Here is a 24,326-nt window from a genome sequence, read left to right as displayed (position 1 = left end):
GCACATGTTTGAGCGTGTTTCTATGTGAGTGTTCCTCCCACTCTGACAGTGCTTTTATGTAATCCATCATAGCTACTGCTGAGATAGCAAACAGCCTCCTGGAGCTGCATAAATAAATAATCAGAGATGTTCTTTTATTACCAATTTGCAAGGGTAGCTTATGTAAGTAACATGTGCTGGAGCACTGTGTGCTGAAATACTGACATCTCTTGAGCTTGTCTGAGTGTCATTGAGATAAGGTGGTACATGAGCATGTGTGAGTACCTGCACAGCCTAAGCAGTGGACTTGTTCAGTGATGAAGGCTCTCTCTCTCCTCATTGTTGTGTTAGCAAGATATTTTTTTTCTGGTTTGAATCTAAAACTTGAGAGTCTTGCCTTGTAAATTATCTGTCATGTATCCTGTTACACAAGATATCTTGGAAATATCTTGAAGACTTAAATAGTTTCTGTGAAGTTCAGTGTTTTCTAGGCATCTCTTAAACAACCATTTGTGCACAGCCTTTCTCCTTTCTCTTTTTCACTGGAAGGCATTCCCTGCACGTATCTCTATCCTTGAAACCTTTTCTCAGACATATAGCATGACTATGTGCTAGAAAAATGATTGAGTTTGTCAGACCTGAAAAGCTGTGCACTGAAAATTGCAATTGACATGTAGTAAGAGAAAAGATGATGTATCTGCCCTGGTTGTTGTGGTCTCATATTGCTTCTGAATTTAGTCTGTGACTTTGAAGCTTTTTTAGATGCTGCTCTGAATTGACAATAGAGAAACACATCTCAGGGAATCCTCAGTGTCTGGCAGCAGGGAGGAGGAGGAAAAAGGGCTGCTGGCGCTGCTGAAATAAGGAGCTGTCATCCTTGCTATGCTTCCCGGATTCTACTTAGTAGGGAGGCCAGGCTGTGAGAGGATGTAACTTGTTCCAAACCAATTCTGCCGCAGGAAATTTGGAGTAAGAGCCAAGCAGGAGGCTGCAGGCAGGGATGCCCTTGTTCCCTGCATGTGAGCAGAGCTTCCAACAGATTCAGCATCTGGAGTATTGTAGGGGATGCTCTGTGGCTGTGTGACAAAGTAGGGCGTAGTGGTGCTACCCAATCAGCGATACCAGCCTCTGACATGTCTGTGCTCTATGCAGTGATGTGGCTGGATCAGTCTCAGGATTGTGGGGATCACTGGGGAGTTGGTCCCTGCTTTTTCTGTGTACTTTTTCAGTCCCTGCTCTTGAATTCACACTCAGCTTTTGATGCCCACTTACTTCTGCTGTATAACATCATGTGGATCAGGTCCAGATGAAATATTCCTAGAGCCTCACAGCACAGGCACCTATCACAAAAATAAATTACATAAGTGAGCAGTCTGGCCCTGGATTTAAACTAGATGTGTGTGCCCTACTCTAAGCTTCATTTTTTTTTCCCCCGTTTCTGTGTTGTACTTAACTGAGCTCATTGATGTGCAGCTGACAAGGCTGCAGCATAAAAGCACATAAAACAGTGACTCATAACCCTTTAGGAGCAGACTGTGAGTATAAAATACAGCCAGCGCACTTTCATCATCCACAGTATTTTTTTTAAACAAAACAACGTAGCTCTGTGACTCAGCATCAATGTGGGTTATAGTGCATAAAGTTTTATACTGGAGCCCTCTTGCCTCTAATTTCTTCCTTCATTTCCTAAGTTTAACAGCTGCCTTCTTCTCGGTGTTGCATACTGTAGAATTCACAGTAGCGAGGTACCTTTGCTAGCTCATACAGGCACACGTATATATTTCAATAAAACCTCCACAAACAGATGGAAGACTGTCAGGCTGAGCAGTGCTTCTGTGTTTGCAGTAAGGTTATATGCAAAGGGTAGCAGGCAGCTGGTTATTTATTGCTGTAATAAGCACTGGCAAGCAAATGGCAGTATTTTGTGCTGCTTGCTGTTCTTTTCAGCATGTTGAAGGTTTTCTCACTGTGCTCTGTTTATGTTCGTTGGTGAATGGAGGTAAGTGGTGGTTTGATTATTTTTTTTCCAAATTGACTGTGTTTTATGAAGAAAGCACTCCCTGTGTTCTACAGATAGTCTTTATTCCAAAAGTTAGTTGAGTTTGTCAAGGAAATAAATCTTTTGTATTTCCACTATTCGTAGTTGTCCACAGACTATTTTGTGCAACTCTAATTATACGCTGTATGGTTGTACTGAAGCCTGCTTTGTATTGCAGGCTGTTCATAGGCCTGTTCATTGATGCCTTACAGGAAAAGTGTTTGGTTTTGTTTTTTTTAAATCTGAAAAGACAAAAAAGAGACAGAGAAGAATCAATATAGAAGAACAGGTAAGTACAGTACAACATCTGCATTTCGGCTCCAGTGGTGTTGTAATGGTTTATTTTATACAGACCATTTTGTATAGAGGAAAAAGTAAGTCTGGAAAATCCTAATGATCTAGAGAGGAATCTGAATGTTGTTTCTGCCTGGGTTAGAAGATGAGGAAAAGGAAGGGCAGTAAAATCAATATTAAGCACTTTCTTACACAGCAGGTAATAAGATTACAAAACTCACTGCTACAGGAAATTATTGAGACTGAGAGCTTAGCAATGTTAAGAAAAGGAATTGTGCATTGGCTTGGATAATAAGAATGACCTACGTCAAGTAGTTCTTGCTGACGCAAATATTGCAGAGACACTGAACGTATAGGTTGGTATATATAGCTTGTACTAATCACTGCCTAGTTGGAAATGTTGGGTCCCATGCACATCTCCTTGTTACCATGTAGAACAGACCATGAGTGGAAGGGATGTAATGGACTTGAGACACTTATGAGCTGATACTGCCTGGAAACATCTTCCTTACCTCTTTAGAAAGGTCACGATTTCTGTTATGCGGACAGTAAAGCTACTGTCAATGTTTTAATGGGCACGACTCTTGCCTTCAGAAGTCTATACTTCTTAAGTACTTCCTTGGGTAACCTGCCCAAAAACAGAAACAAGAGCAAACTGAATAAAGAGGTTGGTTATTGGTTAACATTCCAAGTTTAGAAATAAAAAACATTCACAATCACGACTCAGGGAGTTGGAAAACACCTCTAGCAATCATCTAGTCCAACCTCCTTCTAAATCAAGTTCTTCTAGGTTGCACAAGGAGGTGTCCAGGCAGGCTGTGAATATCTAGAGAAGGAGACCCCACAACTACCCTGGGCAGCCTGTTCCAGTCCTATCACAGTTAAGGAAGCTTTTCCTCTCGTTCGTGTGGATCATCTTGTGTTCCGGTTTGTGACTGTTGCCCTTAGTTTTGTTGCTGCAGAGCACTGAAAAGAGTCTGGCTCCATGTACTTTGCTCCCAGTCTTTAGTTGTTTATAAGCGTTGATGAGATCCCCTCCCAGCCTTCTCCAGGCTGAGCAGCTTCAGGTCTCTCAGGCTTTCTTCGTTCAGGAGATGCTCCAGGCCCTCGTTATCTCTGTGACCCTCTGTTGGACTCTTTCTAGGAGATCCCTGTCTTTTGAACTGATGAGCGCAGAACCGGATGCAGCAATTCTGATGTGGCTTCACTAGGGGAGGGATGGGGTGATCACTTCCCTTGACCTGCTGGCCACTCCATTTTGAATGCACACCAGGATCCCACTGACCTTCTTAGCCACCAGGACACACTTCTGGCTTGTGACCAGCCTGTTCGCTACCAGAACCCCCAGGTCCTACTTGCAGGGCTCCTCTCCAGCAGGCCAGCCCCTAACATGTACTGAGTCATGCAGTTTTCCTCCCAAGGAGTAGACTCCTACATTTGCTCTTGTATCAAGACTGCAGATAAACTTGTCATCTTTACTCCTGGTCGTGGTATGGCACAAGTGGGATCTGCTTCAAGGCGTATTGTAATTTAGGAGTCATTTCTTGAAGAGATGAGCTGTTGGTTGAAATTCTGTATTAAATTGAATGGAAACTGATTTACAAATCTTTCATCTGCAATCACTGCTAAGTTTAATGTTGCTCTGCTTCGCTTTTTTTCTGGATGTCTAATGAGGCTACTCTTAGGTTAATTTTTCTCCTGGTGCTGTTTTAATTAAAATGTAATGAAAGCAACAGAAGTTGCAAAATACAATAACTTGAGAAAATCCATTCCATGCTGCACCAGTGCTTTGTGATAGGATGTTTGTTATTGTTGCTAATTATTATTTTAGGTGAGGCACTTGTCTAATAGCATGTGTGAGTGTGTGAATCATCTGCAGAGCCTGTGGCAGAATTCCAGAAGTGAAGTGAAGTCCAGTGGCTGAGTCACTGAATTTGCGCCAGTGGCTTTCATTCCTGTGTTAGATTAAATGAGAGGAAGTTTCAGTGTTCTTCAGCCCAGCAACCTTGAAACAGACAGAAAAGTACTTTTGTACTGTTGAGAAATCCTTTATTAGCCCTCAGCAGTCTACTGTAGCTATGAATTTCTTTCCTCCTAAAAAAGAGGAAGCATTCTTTTGCAGAGGATGAAAGCAAAAAATGAGGTTGGAAGTTGGATCTTATATTGAGAAGGCAAGCGTCATGCTCTATAATTAACAACTGTGAAATGCATAACTACAGGAGTGAGTTAAATCACGTGAGGAAAAAGGGTGAACATATGTTGTTGGTAGATGTGATCCTTAACACAGAAAACTGAGTCTTGTTTTTCTTCATGTTTCCACGCACGCACAAAATATTCAGTCACTTCAGTTCTTGTCAATTTCTCTTGCATTAACAATATCTGCCAGGGAAACATTTCTAAACAAGCCTTCCTGTTTGATCGTAGATTAGTCAACTGCTGTTTCTTTACACCATGCTAAGAGCTGGTCATAGAACAAGGTAATATAAAACCTGACGGTAATTTTTAGATAATCATAGAATTACTCAGGTTGGAAAAGACCTCAAAGATGTCAAGTCCAACTGCAGCCTAACCATAGTACCCTAACTCTGACAACCCTCTGCTAAATCATATCTCTGAGCACCTCATCCAAACAACTTTTAAACGCATCCAGGGATGGTGACTCAACCACCTTCCTGGGGAGCCTATTGCAGTGTTTAACTACCTATTCTGTAAGAAAGTGTTTCCTAACGTCCAACCTAAACTTACCTTGGCGCAGCTTGAGGCCATTTCCCCTCGTCCTGTCACCAGTGAGAACAGATTTGCCCTGCTCTCACTGTAAGGACTGATACTGGAAGAGAGCAATATGGTCTCCCCTCAGCCTCCTTTTCCCCAGACTAAACAGCCCCAGCTCCCTCAGCCTCTCCTCCTAGGGTTGATTTTTCCAAGCCATTCACAAGCCTTGTTGCCCTTATCTGGACCTCCTCCAGTACCTCCACGAGGTACTCCATGCTTTAAAAAATCCAGCTTTAAAAAATGCACATGGCTGGTTTTAATACTTTGAAGTTTTAACTGGCATTATTATTGCTGAAAAGCTTCCCTTTTGCTTAGAATAAAACCACTGTGCTGATTCTAGATGCTGATATCTGCCTGTGTTTGCATTGTAGTGTTGCAGGCTGTGTTTTCTCATATTATAGTGATGTTCCTCCTGCCTCCTTCATCACTCTATTAAAAAAAAATAATAGTAGAATAGCAAACCAGTGTGGCCGCTTCTTAAGAGTAAGATATTCAGAAGGAAATCCTTCTGAAAGGCTGTAGCAGGAGTCTCTCCTGCCAGTTCATCTCTTCTCAACTGTGCTCTAAAAACAGAATTTTCCTTTCCAAACTGGTTCTAAACAAAAGTGTGGTGGTGGAACAGCCAAATTCTCCTTGCAGCTAAGCTGTAGAAAGAATATATAGTGTTACAGTGAATAAATGCTCGACACCTGGTGAATATTATTCCATGTGCCTTAAGATCCTGTGCATCTCTCTCAGTTCTTGTGTAGTTCTGGAGTAGATACATCAGTATGACCAGAGCAATCCTAACGTATTGAGAGAAGACAGGAAGCTTGGTTTGGTCCAGTGGCCTCAGTGAACAGATGTAATCTGAATCTTTCAGGATATTTGAAGCCCTGCAAGGTCCTTTCCTTCTCCTCACCTCTCAAACAGGCCCTTCTAACTCTTCTCAGCTGGCATGTTACTGGCTTGCTACAGGAATCTGGTTCTCTCCCTTGACTGTTTCATGAGCAAGTCAGCAAGCTTCGCTCCTGTTCTGGAAGTTGTTGTAACTGTTAATGTGTTTGGAGTTTTCTTTTAGTAAAATGCTTTTTCCTGATAAGTTGAAAACAGATTGTTTGTGTTCCTAACTTAGGAGCAAATGTGCTCCTATGGATTTCACTTCTTTTCTGGATGCTGTGATGCTCTAATTGCTCTTGCCTTAGTTAATAAATGAACAGCACACCCATACCTGAAACTTCAGGGTGGAGAGTTTGGATATGTACCTGAATAACACTGTGTATTGGCTCTAATATTGTTTCCACCTGTGATGAGAGAAAGGAGCAAGCAATGAAGCAGAAGCATAGCCCATTGTCTTCAGGGCTGCAGGGATCAGACACGTGTGCACTGTGGGTGAATGCTGCAGGCACCCTCCTACTCTGCTTGGACAACTTGCCATGTGTTCAGTACCTGTCAGGCTTTTCCTCTGTGCCTTTCTTGCCTTCACAAGGAGGAGTAGCAATGTGAGTATAAATGCTGCAGGGATTATAGAAGTACATATAATAGGATTGTGATTATGTTGACTCAATACTCCTGATGCTCATCTGCCTTGCTTGGAGTCCAGTTACTCTGAAGTATTGCGCTTGGGAGAGCGTATTGCTTTTATTTCTGGTGGGTTTGAGCAAGCCTTGGCTTTGATAGTAAGGCTGTGAAGGCAAGAGGATCCAAAATGGGGAAGGAAATAGTGTGCCAAGTAGCACCTTTTGGTCTCTGCTTCCTCTTCTGAAGGCTGGATTATGACTATGGATCTGGGTGCTACTCTGACGTGCCAGGTATACTGCTACCATTACTGCATGTTATTGTGGAGTAAAAGTTATTAGGCCCGAGCTAAACTATTTCTGGAAGTTGAATGGTATCTAGTATTATGACTCACCGAGACTTTAATGTAGTTGCCCCTGTCTCTTCCTGCAGCTGTTAATTACCTGGAGAGCAGGCTAATGTCCTCAATTCTGCAACTGGTAGGGCATCATCTACGTGGCTATGTTGATTTCACTCTTGTTCTTTTCCATAATTCTTTTCACAAAACTGTCATTGTTTTCCTCTGGGAGTGTTTGCAGGAACATCTCTGGTTTCATCAGCGTTCATGTGAATTATTCCCGGAGGCTCAGTATGGTCTTTGAAAAAATACTGCTGTCCCAAATGTGCCTTGGTGCATGTTAAATCCTGCTTAAAGGCAAAAAAAACACTTAAGACAAAGGAGGTGCCATAAACCATCTGTTGTATATGAGCTCTATATTGATGCAAAGGGTGCTCTTAGAGCTGGATGACATACAGCATATGACACCTTGAAGCATATGTGCACCTGTAGGAGAGTGTGTAAGTGAGCACTAATCAGTTCATTTTGAACAGTGTCAGTCAGTGAATGCCTCCCAAAACCGTACTTCTCAGAGCCCATTAGAGAGGACTTGTTATGGGTGGTGTAATTATTGAGTGGATTAATTTGAGTAAGTGAATCCTACTGGTCTTTTCCTACCTATCCATGGCTCCAAACACAAAGTGTGTGCGGAAACAAGTGCAGGTGGTGAGGTGTGAGTATGGGAGCTTGGAGGAGAGCCTTAACTGAGAGATGACTCTTCTATAGCTGATAATGTATCTGAGAATGGTGCTCATGCACAGCTAATGCTTTTGTTTGTCAAAACTACAGAAACCAATGTGTGCCCTACCTTGCCTTGAGCTGTAGACCTTTGCTTCAGGAAGGTGCTGGGGACAAACAGGTTTGAAGAGTAGCATTTTATGCAGGCTCATTGAGAGGTGCTGTATTGATGAGCTGTTGGCTGGAGATGGGAGGAAGTGGGATGCAATTGTTGGTGTTCTACTGGTCTAACGGTTCTTTGTCTTAGATTTATTCAATCTATTCAAGATGATATCAGTAATAAATATGGAAATTTCAGGGTGAAAGTGTAGTTGGGAAGCTGTCCAAAGAAGGACTCCTTTGCTCTTCTGGAGACTCTAATTCTGCTCAGTAAAGGTTTTTTCATTCATAGTCAAGTCCTGTACAAAGAGAGTATGGCAAGTCCTTTGACTGGGAGCTGGAATGCTCCCCACACCATGAGGGCTTTGAGTTGCTTGCGTGTCTGAGCAGTGTCAGCACCAGGCAGACAACTGGGCTACTCAAGTGGGGCATCACAGGTGCTGGTGTGTGTGTCACCCTACATGAAATGCAGAGCCAAGAGTGCCCCAAGAAGAGGAACACCTCAACACGGTCAAGATCAGAATGGCAGCAAAGCCAAGGGAATTAAAGGCTCAAGGCTGACACACTGGGGTCACTGAACCACACCTGTAGCATGGTGAGACTGCGCTCTTCTCCACTGCTGCTCCAGAGTGCAGGGAGAGCTGGACATTGGTGTTACAATCTGCATCAGTCTGAAAAGTGGTGTTGGAAAAGCTGCTACAAAGATGTTGGCATCTCTTTTAACTGTCTTTCAAATCTGTGGGTTTATAGTGTAACAGAATATTGCTGCCTGGACCTTTGAGTGACACTGCAGAATGAACAAACAAGTCAGCTGTAAGAGGGTATTTTATTTTAATACATCTTAGCTTGTTTCCAGTATTAGAAAAAAAAAAAAACAACAAAACATATTCTTTCCTATTTTCTCAGTAATCTGTTCATCTGTTCTTTCATCTTTTTAATATTTCTTAAAATATTGGAGACTTTCCTATTTGTAAAGGAAATTGTTTTCAGCCAGGGAGCTTTCATTCAACTTCTGTAGCGTGTCTGTGTAGCGGCAGAAGATCCTGATACTGGGCTGTAATTGAGTTTTGGGCTCTCCGAGCAGAGTTCATCTCAAAACCCAAAATCGAGGCGAAAAAATAATTTGTGCAGATGGTCTTCATAAAACAAAGGCAGATTAAATCTGGAGCTGTCACAGAAATGCTCTTAGAGATGCATCTTCTGCAAAGTAATTACCTCTCTTGAGCCCAGTAAGTTAATCAACATCTTCTGTTTGTGTCTGCAGTAAAAACAATTAAAAGCTCAACTCCCATTTTTTAGGTAAACTTAGAGATTCTCTGATTTTTAAGGGTAATTAGATTTCTTTTGATGTGTATCACAGTCCACAATGTTCCTGCTGTCCAGCTTAGCTGTCTGTAATATAATTTACCTTTAGCCAGAATGTAATTACTTTCCAATCACCTTTTTTTTTTTTGCCTTGGTTGTTCTTTTTGTTTGTTTGTTTTGCTAAAGATGATAAGATCCTTTTGTGTCCTTTCATGTAAATGACATTTTAAAAGCATAGGGCTTTCTGTACTAACATAAGAACTGCTGGCATTTTGCATTTACTTGAAATTTTCTCTAAATTCCTGTTTTGCAATAGGAAGGAAAATTTTATAAGGAGATAATAGATGCTGTGTTTGTAATCTCTGGACACTTGTGTTGGGAATCTGACCTCTCAGTCATGGGGAGCCATGAGTAGACCTCTAGGTGACATGGGGAAGCTGGCATCCTGCAGCTTCTGATGCTGCTGGTGATCATTTGACCCAACAGTGTGAACACTGGTGCAGAGGGAGGCTAGAAAGCCAGCAGCTACTGTTAACAAAGTTTGCCTGTTGTCCCTATCTCTGTTTGAATACTTCAACTCTGAATTTTTTCAAGTCCTTGCTACAGCAGGCTGGCCTCTTGTTTTTTATTACAAAGAATGACAATATCTGTGGGATGGGGGGACTTTAGAATCATAGGAACCTTAGTTGGAAGGGGCCTTTAAATGTTGGTTAAGTCCAACTCCCCTGCAGTGAACAAGGATGATCCAGCCTCACCTTGAAAGTCTCCAGGGACAGAACATCAGCCACATCACTGGGCAGCCTATTCCAGTGCCTCATCACTCTCCCTGTAAAAGACTTCTTATATCCAGCTTAAATATGCCTTTGTTAAGCTTGAGCACTAAGGGCACAGCAGAGCCTTTTTGCAGAAAGGTCATAAAATCATAGTTCCTTCCTGTGTTGGAAGGGACCTTTAAGATCACCTAGTTCGACCTCCTTGCTTTAGGCAGGGACACCTCCCTCTATACCAAGTATTTGTTTTGTTTTCATTCTCAGTGACCTTTATTATATCTGGATTCAATTCCTCACTCAAAGGCTTCTGCCTTTTTTCATCCCTTTAACACACAAAATATTCTTTCAGGTAAGGGAAGCTTTAGATTGTATCTGTTTTGTCTTAAAAGTCACAATTAACCTTCAGCAGTGAAAGTGGTCAAAAGGAACTGGAAGAATGTGAAAGTGGATTTGCCTGTAGAGTGGGCAAGATGAAGGGCTGGAGTGCTGTGATAGGTTTTAAAGTTTTGGAGCTGAGGATCCCTTGGATAGCAATTTCATTTCCCGAGAGTTGTTCCCAGCTTAATTAAATTAATAGAATATGAAGCTACTTATTTAATTTGCAAATTAATGATGTTCATATCCAAGTCGCCCTCACAATCATGTAATAGAATCCTAGAATTGTTAAGGTTGGAAAAGATGATTAAGATAATCTAGTCCAAGCATCCACCTACAACTAATACTGCCCACTGGCTGCGTCCCTCAGTGCCATGTCTCCGCCTTTTTTGAATACATCCAGGCACGGTGACTCCACCAGCTCCATGTGCAGCCTGTGCCACTGCATCACCACTCTTTTGGAGAAGTTTTTCCACTGTCCAAACTGAACATTTTCTGGCACAGCTTAAGGCCATTCCTTTTTGTCCTATTGCTTTTACATGGAGAAGAGGCCCGCTCCCACCTCGCTACAACTTCCTTTCAAGCAGGTGTGGGAGCAATGAGGTCTCCCCTGAGCCTCCTCCAGACTGCAATCCCAGCTCCCTCAGCCATTCCTCATAAGCCTTGAGCTCCAGACCCTTCTCAGCTTCATTGCCCTTCTTTGACATGCTCCAGGTCCACAATATCTTTAGATATTAGCATTTTCTGGCATGCTTCTGTACCTGTAGTGACACCGTCCTTAGAAGTGCCGTCCGTCATGAGGGCAGCGAGGCTTGGGGAGTGGCTTAGGAAAAATCAATCTACTGAGAAAATGTAAGATTAAGGAAGCAGGTTGTCAAGGCAGCAGAACACAAATTCATTACTTTTATCATTGAGTTCCACATGTTGTCCGGACTTGAACTGAAATAAGCATTACGTAGACTTTGAAGACCAATTTCAGCATGGGCTGAAAATGTTCACGGAAAGCTTTTACTTCAGAATCCCCTGCTTTATTTACAAATAAAACAGATGTATTTACTACAATTACAGAATCCAATCTGTTTGAGTTAGGTTTTCTTTAGGCCATTTAAAACAAAATTACTAAGCTGATCATGAATGCTGGGGATTAAAAAAAACAACTAAAAGAACATCACCAACTTGTATAGTCTGGCTATATTATCTATATTGTCAAATCCCATCTCACCAACCTATTTCAAATCTGAACCAGGAACCTTCAGCTTATACCAGGGCACAACTGTCAGATGAAACTACAACTATCAATAACTACAGTTCATCGGTAATTGAGGATGTTGCTGAAGAACTATCAGAGCAAGAGCTTCTCACTCAGCCTCAGGCTCTTGTACAGCCTCTCAGTAGATCTATCCAGCACAGAACTGCTGCTGGCCAGCTTGGCAGTGCTTGATATGGTGTAGGGAATGTGTTCTTCTGCTTTGTTGGCTTTTAAAACAAGATCTGGGCTCTCACTGACCTTCATGGTTTACCTCCAGTCATGTACATAAATAATTCAGGTGAAATCTTTGGTTTGAGGCTGAAATGAGAGGTTTGAGTGCACACGGATCTGCTCATGGCTAAGAAACCAGCGTAAAATGCAGGATTAATAGGCTGTGGAGCCAGCAAAGGGGTGCAAACAAACCTGAAGTGTGGAAAAGCTTTTACTGTTTGGCCTCAGAGGACAAAGCTGTTAGAGCAGGGTGACACCAAGCCTTTCTCATGACCGGCTGAGAGGACAAGGTGAGAAAATAAGAAAGTTGACTGCTGTATTTTATTGCTGAGTGACTTTTCTCGCTTTACTCCTTTTTGAAGTCAAGTCATACTCCTCTGTTAAAGGCTTTCTCACTTGTGCTCTGTCTTCTTGGTTTTTAGTCCACTCAGAGGCTTATAGAGCCACACAGCCATGCCGCTGTCTGAGAAGTGAAGCTTGGAAGGTGAGCCAGCCCACTAATAAGGACCTGAAGATTCACTCCTAATGCATTTCTTACCCGATAACCATTTCCAATTTTGGTTTGTGGTTGCTTGCAATGCAGAAATTCCTGCAGAAAGCTGATTGATTAAATGGCAGAGCACTTCAGTTCAAAACCCAATTTTCTGAGGTTCTGATGAAGAGACTGTCATCAATTCCCAGTAAGACATGCAGATAATTAAAAAGAAACCCTTGTGGTTCTCATTCTCTAGCATTTGTGAATGGTCTCTAAATGTGCCCATCATCCTAGTCTAATATTCTTTTTGCTCATTACTTGCCTTCATGTACTATTGCAGGAGGACTAAATGGCTCAGATGTTTATACAGCACGCTTTTAAACTGGCGAGTTGAAATGCCACAGACTAGTGACGAACAAATACCTCTAAGTTATTAAACTTGTGTATCTCACTTGCTTTTCATTGTACTCTGTTGAAATTACATTTTCTGCCTCTTGAAAATTTCTTGATGACTGTTTGATATGTCTGACTCTCTGCTTTCTTCAATATGAGGACATTCTGTTTAGCCTGTGGAAGGTTCATAGATGAAGATTGGAATCTTGTTTCCATACGGAAAGAAACTTTTCTGAGTCTTTTTTAAGATAATGATTTTAATCAATATCTGATGTGAAACATTTTCTGGCAGTGCAGAAGAAGCAGCGACTGTGTGACTGGAGCTGGGGACAGGACAGAGCTGCTCTTTCAGTGCCCAGCTGCTGTGGGGCTGACTGCATGTCTGCACAGCATCCTTCGTGAACACAGCTGTATCCAGCCTGTGGGGGGGCTGGGGAATGCCTTACTCTGTGTTCAAATCTTTGTCAGAATATCAATAGATTTCTTCACTTTTACATGTGCTGTTTGCTTTTTAAGGGTTTTCTTTGCTTGCTTTTCTCCTATATTTACGTTTATAGTACAAGCCTTGCTACGTTTCTGTGACATACAGCATATTTTCAGGAGCACGATGCAGACAAGAGGCACAGCTTCCCAATCATCCTGCTGCATGCAATTTCAGAAAACCTACCTTTGCCAATGTCCCTCTGTTGTTCTTGATGGAAGTTAGTCCTAACTGGAGGTAGAAAACTTTGATCTGAAGACAGACTGAATGTGTTCAGCTATTTCTTTGACATCTAGAGAGAGTAAGTCCAATCTCTAAGCACCTCTTTGTTAGGTCCATATTGATGCTTTTGGCCTTAGACAAAGACAAAAAAGTAGGACTTCCAAATCTAATAGCCAAAGACTCGTTTCTCTGTTGTATGATGTGTGTACAATGAGCTGCTGCTAAGGAGTTAGAAGCATTCAAGTTATTAGAAGTGGCCTCGCTGTCTTCCAAGACGTGAAACCTCTCTGGTTTCTGTGAAACTTGAAGAGCTTCTGGGTGCTCAAAACTGCTGAAAATCAATTCACTGATTTGGGATCTGAACCAAAATAAGTTGGTAGAAATTTGGACAAAATAACAGATATAAATGACTAACAGACATATGGGTGTGTAGACTGGGGGGGTTGAAGAATTGGGAGGAAGTTATATTTAATTTAATCTTCACCTTTGTCTGCCATATTTGGCTGAATTTTCCACCCCTGCTGTTTTTAAAGTGCTTCCTGTTACCCACAGTACCAGGTTTACATGTGCCCTGTGTTACCCAGGCATCATTTTCACTGCAGAATTCAGGCCTCCAAGGCGGATAATGGTAATATGATAGAATGTAAGTCTCTTGCTCTCAGAAGTATGTACAAACAGTATAATTTTTAATCACTATTCAAGAAAGGTGCTTGGAATTATCTTGCTCTGCAGCATTTTCTTGGTCTAGAAGCAGTCTGGATTACAAAAATAATTGTCACTGCAAGCAATTTGAGAATCACAAGAGCTGTGCATATGTGGTCGGAAGGCTTATCCTCTTCTGCTTTATCTGTATGAATAGTATTGTGTTCTTGATTTGTGTGTTGTTTTTTTTCCAGGAAAACTGTCATGCGTATCACTCTACAATGAAATGTGGAGAGTAGAATTGGTTTTTTTTTAAGCTGTTGTTGAAATTTGAGCTATTGATCAGCAGTGAGAGCCATCTGTTTGTCTTCTTGCCAAAAGTGTCAGCTGAGAATTGCTGGTTTCTCTTGAGTGCTGAAAATGTGCAACTGAATGAAAGTATTTAATATATCAATGAGGGATATTGCTTTGGGTTTTGTTTTTAATTCCTGGAACTATAATGGTACTGTATTGCCTAGTAAGACTTGTGCTGTAGAGTTGCTTCCTGTCATTGGGAGTGGTGGTTACTGGAATGAGAGGTACTTTTCCATCCTTTTTAATCCCCATCTTCCAGAATGTCTGTGGCATATAAAGCTGTTGAGACCCATTCTTGTCTCTAGCAGAGGATCTGTTAAAGAAAGGAATTTAATAACTTCTAGATTTTATTTTATTTTTTTCCAGACTTGTGTATGATCACTAATTGTCATCTAGATAGATGTTCAGGTTCTTTTAATTTAAGCTCTCGACATCATCAGTTCTGCATGGCAACATCAGCAAGTTCAGTATCTTCCCCTCATTAAGCATCTTGCTAGGAACTGGAAGTTTTTTTCTTGCTCATCTTTTACCTTGAAGCTGTGAAGAATGATCAGTCCTTTTTGTCTCTGCAGGAGATCGCCTGGGATGACTCAGGTTCCCCAGTGACTTGCTCAACTCCCAGACAAAGAGGAGGGCATAGCAAGTCTTCCTCCCAATTCTGGAATTAACTAGCTGGTAACCAGACCCAACGGGCTCAATAAAAATTCCTTAGCTCTCAACTGAGATTCTTTGAAAAATTCTTGTTATGTCAGATAGCTTAACAGTTCTTGAAGTGCTCATAGAGTCAGCTGGAAAAAGAGAGTAGACAAGACTGGGGATTTATAATCTCTAGGCAGGAAGAAAATACAAAGAGAAACAATTCCATTTGCTTTAGTTGCGCAGTGTAAGTGAGACAGCTTCTTCAGTCACCATAAAATGCAAATCCCAGTTTTCCCTCATGAAATTCTTTTTGAATCTTATGAAATGAAAATAATGCAAGCAGATTTGTTTCTCACTGGATAGAAAAGTATGATCTTTTTAATAAGAGGTTTCTCCCAGGTTGCAGGAAGAAAGGAGTCAAACTTGGCTCAAGTCTCAAATGGTGCAAATACTCCCCATAGGCAGCACTGGTGTTTTTACAGTGAGGATGAGACTTCACAAGAGAGGATGCTTCTTACTTTCACTCTGGGATAAGGTGGAGGCTTGGTTTAAGGATGTTTGTGTTGCAACTTGACTATCAAAGACTGAAAACCCACCGGAGTATTTTGCTGTGGCTAAGGAGAGACTGATCTAGCACAGCATTGCTGTATCTGTGCCTGTGAACATGCTCTGCTAACGCCTAATTGGGATCTGAGCAATTAGCTTAAGAAGTCTTGTCAGAATTTCTTCTTGGAAATTGGTGCCTTTTGTATTACACAGACAAGGTCAGTTTGGTTGTCATTGCTCAAGACTGTGTATGTGGTAAGAAAGCAGCAGATAGTCACAGTTTTAATAAAACCCTCTGTACCCTCATCTACAGGATAATAACTTCAGTAGTTTTCAGCTGCCTGTTTCTGCTCCAGAGAAGGTTATTGCTGGTAGTAGAATCTTTAACCTTAGATCTTAAGGTGCTGTATTTTATCGCAGTTTGAGACAATTAGGATATTCTAGGATTTTTTTACTGGCTACAGAACCACACTAAATAACTTAAATGAGAAGCTCTTTCTAACTTTGCTTTTTCTAATTTTAGAACTTAGAGTAACGTGTTCACAGGCAGTTCCATCCAATGCCCACTGCTGAGGATAAATCCACACGAGGCTCTTTCTGGGGCACAGCTGTATGTGAAGGTATTTATGGTGTTGCTGCTGCTCCTGCCCATACTTACTGTCCTGGACCATGGTGTTTGGTTGCTTGGGAACAGATTTGTGAGATGACAGCTGTGATGATGACTTGGCTTTTGGAAAATAAGGGGTGTTAATCAGCTCATACTGTAGCTGACTAGTTCAGTGGTGTATTAAATCCAGAGTGTTTAACGAGTGCATCCTCTGAAAGACTTTGTTTACCTTTTTGTTTAGCTGAGGTTTCCAGCTGTCTTCAAAGGATGGTGCAGCAAGCATCAACTGCGAGCATACAGAGCAGGGTAGAGCTTAATACCAAGTGTGACATTTGGAAGAGTGTCTAGGGGGATGAGCTATGCCTGTTTATTGCGTTTCAGAAGCACTTTACCATTTGCCAGGCTTTTTCTTGAATTTTGAATTCCTGGGGGAGTTAGAAGAAGGTTTATGCTTCCCCAGAATAACTGTGTATGCCTTTTCCCCACGCAAATTAAAGATCCCTCCCACTTCTCTCCCCCCTAGCTTTTCACACAAGCATGTAGCAGGTAGAAGAGAAGGGCAGAGAGTCTGACTCAGTACTGGGCTATGACCAGTGCTACTCCTCCAACCCTTTTTGCTCCGTACCCCAGATTCCTCTGGCTTCTTCCTTCCATTCTTGCTGCCACTCACCTTCTCCAGGTCTCCTGGTAGAGCAGCCAGCATTTGCACAGCTCCTTATTAGCATCAGACATAGCAACACGTGCCTGTCCCTTGGGCTGGTGGATGGACAAAATAACTGCTTGTGTCACGTGTAAAGCAGAGCCTTAAAGATAATTGCCTTGTGAGCTATAGCCTGCTGCACACTGTGGCATGGGGAGGCTGCGTTTTGTATCATCGGGGAGATGGCAAAGTATTGATAAGAGAGCTGTACCAGCTCTCTGGCATGGTGCATATGTCCAGGTTTGGTGATTGTCTTAGGAGGGCAGGAAAGTCGTCTTCTCTGAGGAAAAGTTTGGGAGCATCACTTAATATTCTGCTGCATTGAGCCAAGAGGCAGGATCTCATGAGGTCTCTTGCAGATCTTGAAATTGGCATAAAATCATAGTTATGCCTCAGGCCAGGCAGTATTTTGAGCTCTGACGTGGGAGTCCACAGCTGGAGTTTGTCTCCCCAGCTAGGACATGTCTCCTTCTGCTCTTCAGCTACTCTGGAAAGAAAAACTGTATTTCAGTTATGCTCAGCCCCATTTGCTGCCAGGCAGAACAGGCAAAATAGTGATGACTACTGGGTTAGTCCTGCCCAAAGGAAGATTTTATCTCTTTATAGCTCTCTTTCATGTTTTTCCTTCCTACTGTCGCATTGCTCAGTTCTGTGGTAATCACTGTTCAAGGACATTTGCTCAATTGAGCTGATTCTCATGGTCTTTTCTGGCCTTCAGAGCATGTAGGATGGCTATAGTGGGAAGCAGATATTTTCTCAGTGTACCATCTCATAGTTGAACGCCCAAGTGATCTCTCACTGTGGTTTGCAGTTCCACTGTTGACTTTACAACATAGAGATGTGCTCTAGCATCAACTAACTGACGTCTAGTTGAATTTCAGTCACCGCTGTGAACATAAGGGAGATTTGTGTCATTAACTTAGTTCTGTTCAAATAAGTGATTCACGCTTCCTAATCCTCTAGATTTCTTGATACTTATTTAGGGTGGTACAACAGAGGCAATAAAGAGAAGAATAGCCCTTGATTGAAGTTATCCATTCTGTTTGACCATTCACATCACTGGAAGACTGAGGGCTTGAACTTCATGAGGAAAACCAAAACCAAACCCAGCCCCAGTAGTACAACAGCCCTCTGCATTTGAATATGGGTCTTTCTGTCTTTGTTGAACATGATTCCTCCAGTAGCACCTGAGAGCATCAGAGCATCTTTAAGGGTGGGTGTGGGTTTGGTGTTGGTTTTGGTGGGCTAGGGCTCCATTTTGCATACAGATGCCAGAAGTGAGTCATTTCTAAGCCACAGGATAAACAATTCCTGCTCTAAAACAAGTGATATAATTGCCATTTCCATAGCATTGTTGTGAAATTCTGTGACAAACATTCTGGTTTTGCTCTCACCTACTCAGATCCACAGCCTGTGTCTTCCAGGCACGACAATTGGACAGGCTTTTGTGTCCTGGACTGGAAAGGAACCCACACATGTGCAGTGGACAGCATGGGAGAGGGCAGGAGATGTGGACAAATCCAACTGCAGGCATAACTCAGGAATAAACAGCTGCTTCTGTCTAGCTAAGCCCCTGCAAGGGGCAGAGGCAGGCATCATGGCAGCACCAGCTCTGGTAAGCCCCAGGAACCTTCAGGGATTGCTGCCCACCTCAGTGGGGAAATCTCTTTCCCCACAAAAGCAGCATTGTGGGAGCTCTGCAGTTTAAGGGATGTTTTATTTTATATATGTGCTTGAGCACAGTTAGACAAACAGCTGCATGAGCTGCCCTTGTAGAAGTGCAAGTAATAATATTGCAGAGCTGTTGTACTGCTGGAAATGGCCCAAGTCCAAAGCAGGATTTGGTTGTGCGCTTCTGGCGGTAAGGTTATGTGCTTGTACCAGATGGAGACTTTAAATTTTCATCAGTGGGTTTATAAACACAAAGAATATCCTTTTATCAGCCCCCGGGCCTCATGCTAATAAGCTGCAAGTGCTGATCTTCAATTAATGTGGAGTGGGGGTGCAGATAAAATAATATGCATTCTTCTTGATGATTATCCATCATGTGAAAATGAAATCAAGACATGAGTAATGACCTGTTTGTTTACTTATTTACTTCTCCATCTAATTTTAACACCTCTTTGATACTACCAATGAGTGAAAATCATTAACAATTATTTAGGACATATTTAGTGATGAAACTCTATTGGCTACTTGTAGACATTGGGCCAAGCCAACACAAAGATGTGTTAAGTTTGCTATGGAAGGATGAGCAGAGAGGTACAGGCTTTGCAGCAGTGCTGCTAAATGTCATCAGAGAATCCCATCTTTCTTAGTGGGTGCATAAGCATGGGGATCAATCAGTAGAATGCTGCCTTTTCCTTGAGCAGTGGGGCACTCTTGTGTGCTGTACGTGTGTCCTAGCTGAGAAGCTCCTTCTGGGCTTAGCAGGCATCCAGCTACTGGTATTGTGCCCCATGGTTCATAAATATTTCAGGACATTTGTGTGTTGGAACAGAAGCATCAGCTCTTCAAGGTGTGTTGAGGAAGGACCTCTTCCCTGACTGATCTCTTCTAGGGGAGAGAAATGTGCAACGTATTTGTAAAGATCAGTCTCTGAATGTAGTTTGAGGTGGTACCAGAAAATTGTCTGGAAGGCTCAGGCAAGATGCAGCTTCATGGATTTTAGATTGGTTCTGTAAATTTTGCATCTGTGTTTTCATGTCTTGCTTTAAGACTTTGCTGGCAGTGTAATTTACTGAGGACAGGGCCTACTGCGGGGAAATAGACCGATGTAAATTTGAATCAGTAAATGAAAGAAAACTCCCTGATAATACAATTCATTATTTTCTGACTATTCAAAACCCAAAGTACACGTCTGAAATGTTTACTGCTCACTTCCCTGGTGATTGTATGGACTGTGCTTCATTAGAGGACAGTAGCTAACTATAGCTACAGCTATTTATAATTACAAAGAAAGCCAGAACAGAACTGAGAAAATCTTCCTCAATACTGTGAAGCCAACAGGATTTTGCTTTCCCTGGATCATGCAGTAGGATTGAGATGTGTAACTGGAGGCAGCTACTGCTCTTTTACCAAATATAACAGCTAGCTGAACATAAGAAGTAGCAAGAAGACAGCATGGTATGGGGGTTTGCAATTGCAACTGGAGTCTGAGCACAAGTGAAACTTGAATTATTGGAGATGCATGAGGTTTCAGTCCTTAACATAGCTTAACATAGGCACCAAGGCTGAGAGATCGAGGTAAAATAGACCTGTTTTCTTTGATCACCTCTGATTTGCTACTCTGATGGCATATATTCATGTTAAAAGAAGGCCACTAAGCTTGTATTTGTACTGCATTGGCAATAACATTGCAAGAGAAGTTCTTAAAACTGCAGAATCAGACAAAGTGAGAGGAAAGATCAAAGAAAGTTGGAGGAGGTAGGAAGCGGCAACATACAGTATGGCTGCACAGACATCTTAGTTTCATTTTAATTAATCTGACCACTCGGGAAGGGAGGTAAGGATCAGCCTTCTGCCACAACCCTGAGATTTCCTTTGAATGTCGTCTCTTAATGAAATGGAGGGCTGCACTCTGCTTTGTATTTCACAGAACTAGGGAAGATCAAGCAGTGTGCTGATCCCCTGCATCGTGCTTATGAAACCTGCAGATAATGGATATGCAACCTCTGTAAAATTTTCCTGTTGGTGACTCAGGTGCTTGGCAAGCAGGCTGGTGAGGCAGGCTCAAGGTTGAGACTGTGGTTAGAAAGACTTCCTGGGTACCAGAGCTAAAATCCATATCCTTTTAGGGGCATATGAGAAGGAAAAGCTGAATGTGGCTTCTGGTCATGCCATTGCCAAGTGTCTTTGTGCTGCTGGTGTATTAATTATGATAGGTATATCCTCCTTCATTGCACTGGAGCAAAGGAGAACCAGAGCTCTGTTATGTAGAAATGTGAGTCAGCAAAGGAAGAGGAAAAGAGCTAAACAAGAGTAAGTCCTTGGCTTTTACTGCGAAAACTCCTTCAGGATGTAGGAAGAGTGACTAGTGTAGCTGGGCTATGAATGTGGAACTTCATGGGAAAACACAAGGTCCTCTTTTATTGATCCCCTTCCCAAATTCTGTGCGGTCACCATAACAATGTTGGCTTAGAGGCTGTAGGTCTTGCTCAAAAATAGAGCAAATAACTATGAAAAGGGAAGGATTAAATAGAGAACAGAAAAAAAGAAAAGAAAAGGTATTTCAGCTGCAAACTAGACTTTCATGTAGGCCAACTGTTGTCTTTAACAGTGGCAGGTCCCAATTTCCATCTCTTTGAAAGTATGAGAGAAACCTAGAGGTGCATACCAGCCAGTGACTGCAGAGATATGAAAGTGGGACATTTATGAGATCCCCAAATACAAGATTCATAACTATTGGTCTATGCAGAAAGCCCTCCTAGCAATGCAGCCATGTTTAGAACAGTACTTAGTTCACTCCAGTGCAGAGTCTGTTTGCCAGACTGCATTGAGGGAGGGGAGAAAAAAAGATTTTGCTACAGGGGTGACCTGGTGACTAATGAGTTTCACTGATCTTGTGCTTGCAGGAGAAAGCAATCTACCCTCTACAGTTCCTGCAGACTTTTCTGCTGGAGGCTCTGAGAAAGCAAATGTGAGATGTTATCCAGAAGCCAGGATGTATGAGCACACTGAACCTAATGATATTGCTCTCTCAAGTATGTATGAACACGATAGTATGGAAGATGCAAGCATCAGGAAATCTCTTGAAAGCTTTTACAAAACATATTGCAAGAAACAGCCAGGCAGCACTGATCCCACCTATGAAGCTGCATCGCGATGTCTCTCAAAGATTTCAGAACTGGAAGACCAGGATGGTACCAAATATGCACTGCGCTGCCTGCAGATGGCCCAGCTGGTCTTGAACAGAGATGGATGTAAGATCTTTCCAAACCACCCCACTTCTGCATGTTTTTCCAAGCCAGTTGAGGGAGAAGTCATGCTAGAGGACAGAAAGAGAACACCTGGACTATCAGATGACGTCCTGCAATTCCTCTTCAAACAAACACAGATAGAACGTAGCCCTGATGTGCTGCATGAGAAGTGATTAAAATGCTGAATTGTTTGTGTCACTGGTGACTTTCTTGGAACAACACTGATCCTCGTAGCACTACTTCTGACAGCCCATATTCAATGGGAGAGGTTTCATAAGGAGCAGACCTTGCCCACCTGGTTTCTGCAGGGTAGCATCACCTGAAGAGCATCTGTGTTCCGAAGTCAGCCCCTGCGTAGGCTTGGAAGTATGTCCATGTGCTATTGAGTATACCAGAACAAGCTAGCATGATATGCCCCAGACCTAAAGAAGTAACTTAAGATTTTGTTCATTACCCAACTGATACCGTAAGGCCTCTGTCTCCGAGATGGTGGTTGAAAGTTGGTGTGCCTACCCACAGACATATGATCCCACAGGTTATGATTGCTGAGCTTCTTCAACAGAGAAAACATACACACATGAGTTAGAGGAACTACAGCTTCTGAGTAGGTTATCTTTTTACAGGACAAGAAAAAAGAGAAAACAAAGCATTATCACCTTAGTGATGTTTCTAACGCTTCAGATGCATTAGCTGAGCAGAGTGAGTTTTTTGCTGATGTATATGAGCTGTTATAAGAACAACCTGAAATAGCTGCTTGAGCAGGGACTCTGCAGACATTTTCATAAAGACACTGCGGAGCTGGTGCCTGCTGCTCCACTATCTGCCTGCTGTGAGATGTAGAGAACTGAAGAAAGGCATAGATCACATCTCAGTATGCCCAAGACTGTGGTTTGTTTGGTTGATTCTGTAGCATGGTTCTCCCTGCCCAGTAGCCCCTGCTGATTTCCGCTGTCACGAAGTATGACCCCGGAGCTTTTACAGAGAGGAAATCAATCTTTGGTGCTTTAGTACAACCTGTTATCTTCATTGACAATGCATGAGACCTTGAGATTACTTTCCTGGTGTGTTCATGAATGAAGTAAAAAAGTTCTATGTGAGTTTTGAACCATGGGCTTGCTTTCTGTGCAGTTATGGATCAGCTGGCACTAGCTGTCTGCAGCAAAGACTTATTTCTTCTAATACGGTCTGCTGCTTATACCCAGAACTTTCTTGCTCTGGTTTTAGTTGGCAAAATTACCACTGTTTGCAGTGGAAACTGGCCTAACACACTGGTTTCCCAGCTTGGATTGTGATGACTCCATTGCTTACCAGATGACATTAAGAGACAACTTGAAGGACTCATTCCCAGCAGTTCTTTTTCATCACTGCCATCTGGGAAATTTACAGAGCGCTGGGTGTGATGCATCACTATGGATTTAGCAACTCTAACTCTGCTTTGCTTTGTGCATATGGAAACCAGGAGTGAATCCCAAGGAAAACAAATTTATGAAGGATGCTGGATTGCTGAAGCTTTGGTGTGAGGGTGCTGCTATCACATAGGACTACAGTTCAGGCCCCTCTGCTCAGCACATGGGAGTCCTTTGAAGTGGTGAGTCAGGTGCAGTCAGGGTTCCTGATTTTTCTCTGTACAGGTAATTATAGAATGGCTTAGATTAGAGGGCTCCTTAACAATCATCTAGTTCCAGTCCCCCTACTTTAATCTTTAAAGTTATCAGTCACTAAAGCTGCAATTATTATTATAAATATTCTGTTCTTGAGTGATGATGTCTCAGGTTTTAAAAGACCCACTTAAAGAGCAAAGGCAGTCATGTGAAAGTTCTTACATGTGTTACCAGGCCCACTACTTCTGTATCTTTTGCATTGCTTCACAGTTTTCTCAGCGGGCTTGCTGGAAAAACTGTGAGTTTTGTCTTCTTTATCATTAAGTTTCGTAACAGTTTGGAAGAAAATTGTTTTATGACAGACCTTATTTTTTTAGGTGCTTAAAGAGGCAGAGCAGGAGTCAGCTGAATAAAGTAAGCTCCAAAATCCTATTGATTTTTTAATATTTTTTTAATGATAGTAAAGCAAACTAAACTTTTAGGGGAGACTGACCATTGTGCCGGAGTAAGTAGCCTGACTACATTTGAGTTCAGAATACCTGATCGTTACTACTGTGAAGTGTCTGCCTCCATTTCTGGAGGAACACTTAATTTTAGGAGGTGTTTCACTGGGATTTTATAGCTCAATCACCGTTACTAAGTTAAACAAAACGGCTGCACAGAGAATAACACCCATCGCTCCCTTTCCCACTCACTGCTAATTAATTTTTTTACAGACCTGTGTGCTGGAACCTGCTGTATGTATTTCCAAGTCTGCTGAAAGCCAAATGTTTTGCATTACTCATTTTCTTGATAAACATCTCAGTTTCTTCAAGACACGGTGAGATGAGCGCATCCCTCCCCTAAGCCAGCCGCGTGCTCCAAATGAGACTCCCTGGCTGTTTTTGTGAGAAACACTCAAAATCGATAGTTTCTAATGAGGCAAAGATCTTGAAGCAGCAGTTTTCGTTATTGCAGTAGTGGGTGTGCACCCCCTCATGGCAAGGGAGAAATTGTGTGCTTAATCAGTGAAATCCATACTATT

The 24,326-nt window shown here is 42.2% G+C and overlaps 1 protein-coding gene across 4 annotated transcripts in view; it reads left to right on the top strand.

The window, feature by feature from the left end:
- SHLD1 (shieldin complex subunit 1) overlaps nucleotides 1-24,071 on the top strand; it is a 54,920-nt gene extending 30,849 nt beyond the window's left edge. For 3 of the 4 annotated variants that reach the window (XR_011903018.1, XR_011903016.1, XR_011903017.1), the window contains exons 4-6: nucleotides 21,357-23,289; nucleotides 23,680-23,716; nucleotides 24,019-24,071. Coding sequence is in view for 1 of the 4 variants with exons in the window: in XM_072331115.1 (XP_072187216.1) it covers nucleotides 21,357-21,874 (518 nt within the window). In the remaining 3 variants the exon portion in view is untranslated. Of the gene's footprint in view, nucleotides 1-21,356; nucleotides 23,424-23,679; nucleotides 23,717-24,018 lie in introns of those variants that run through there. The other variant, XM_072331115.1, reaches the window with a different exon arrangement.
- Nucleotides 24,072-24,326: the final 255 nt, after the last annotated feature.

This window comes from Excalfactoria chinensis, chromosome 3, assembly GCF_039878825.1.
Source record: "Excalfactoria chinensis isolate bCotChi1 chromosome 3, bCotChi1.hap2, whole genome shotgun sequence".
Lineage (NCBI taxonomy): Eukaryota > Metazoa > Chordata > Aves > Galliformes > Phasianidae > Excalfactoria > Excalfactoria chinensis.
The sequence above is the reverse complement of the archived record's forward strand: the minus strand, read 5'-3'. Positions and strand labels throughout refer to the sequence as shown.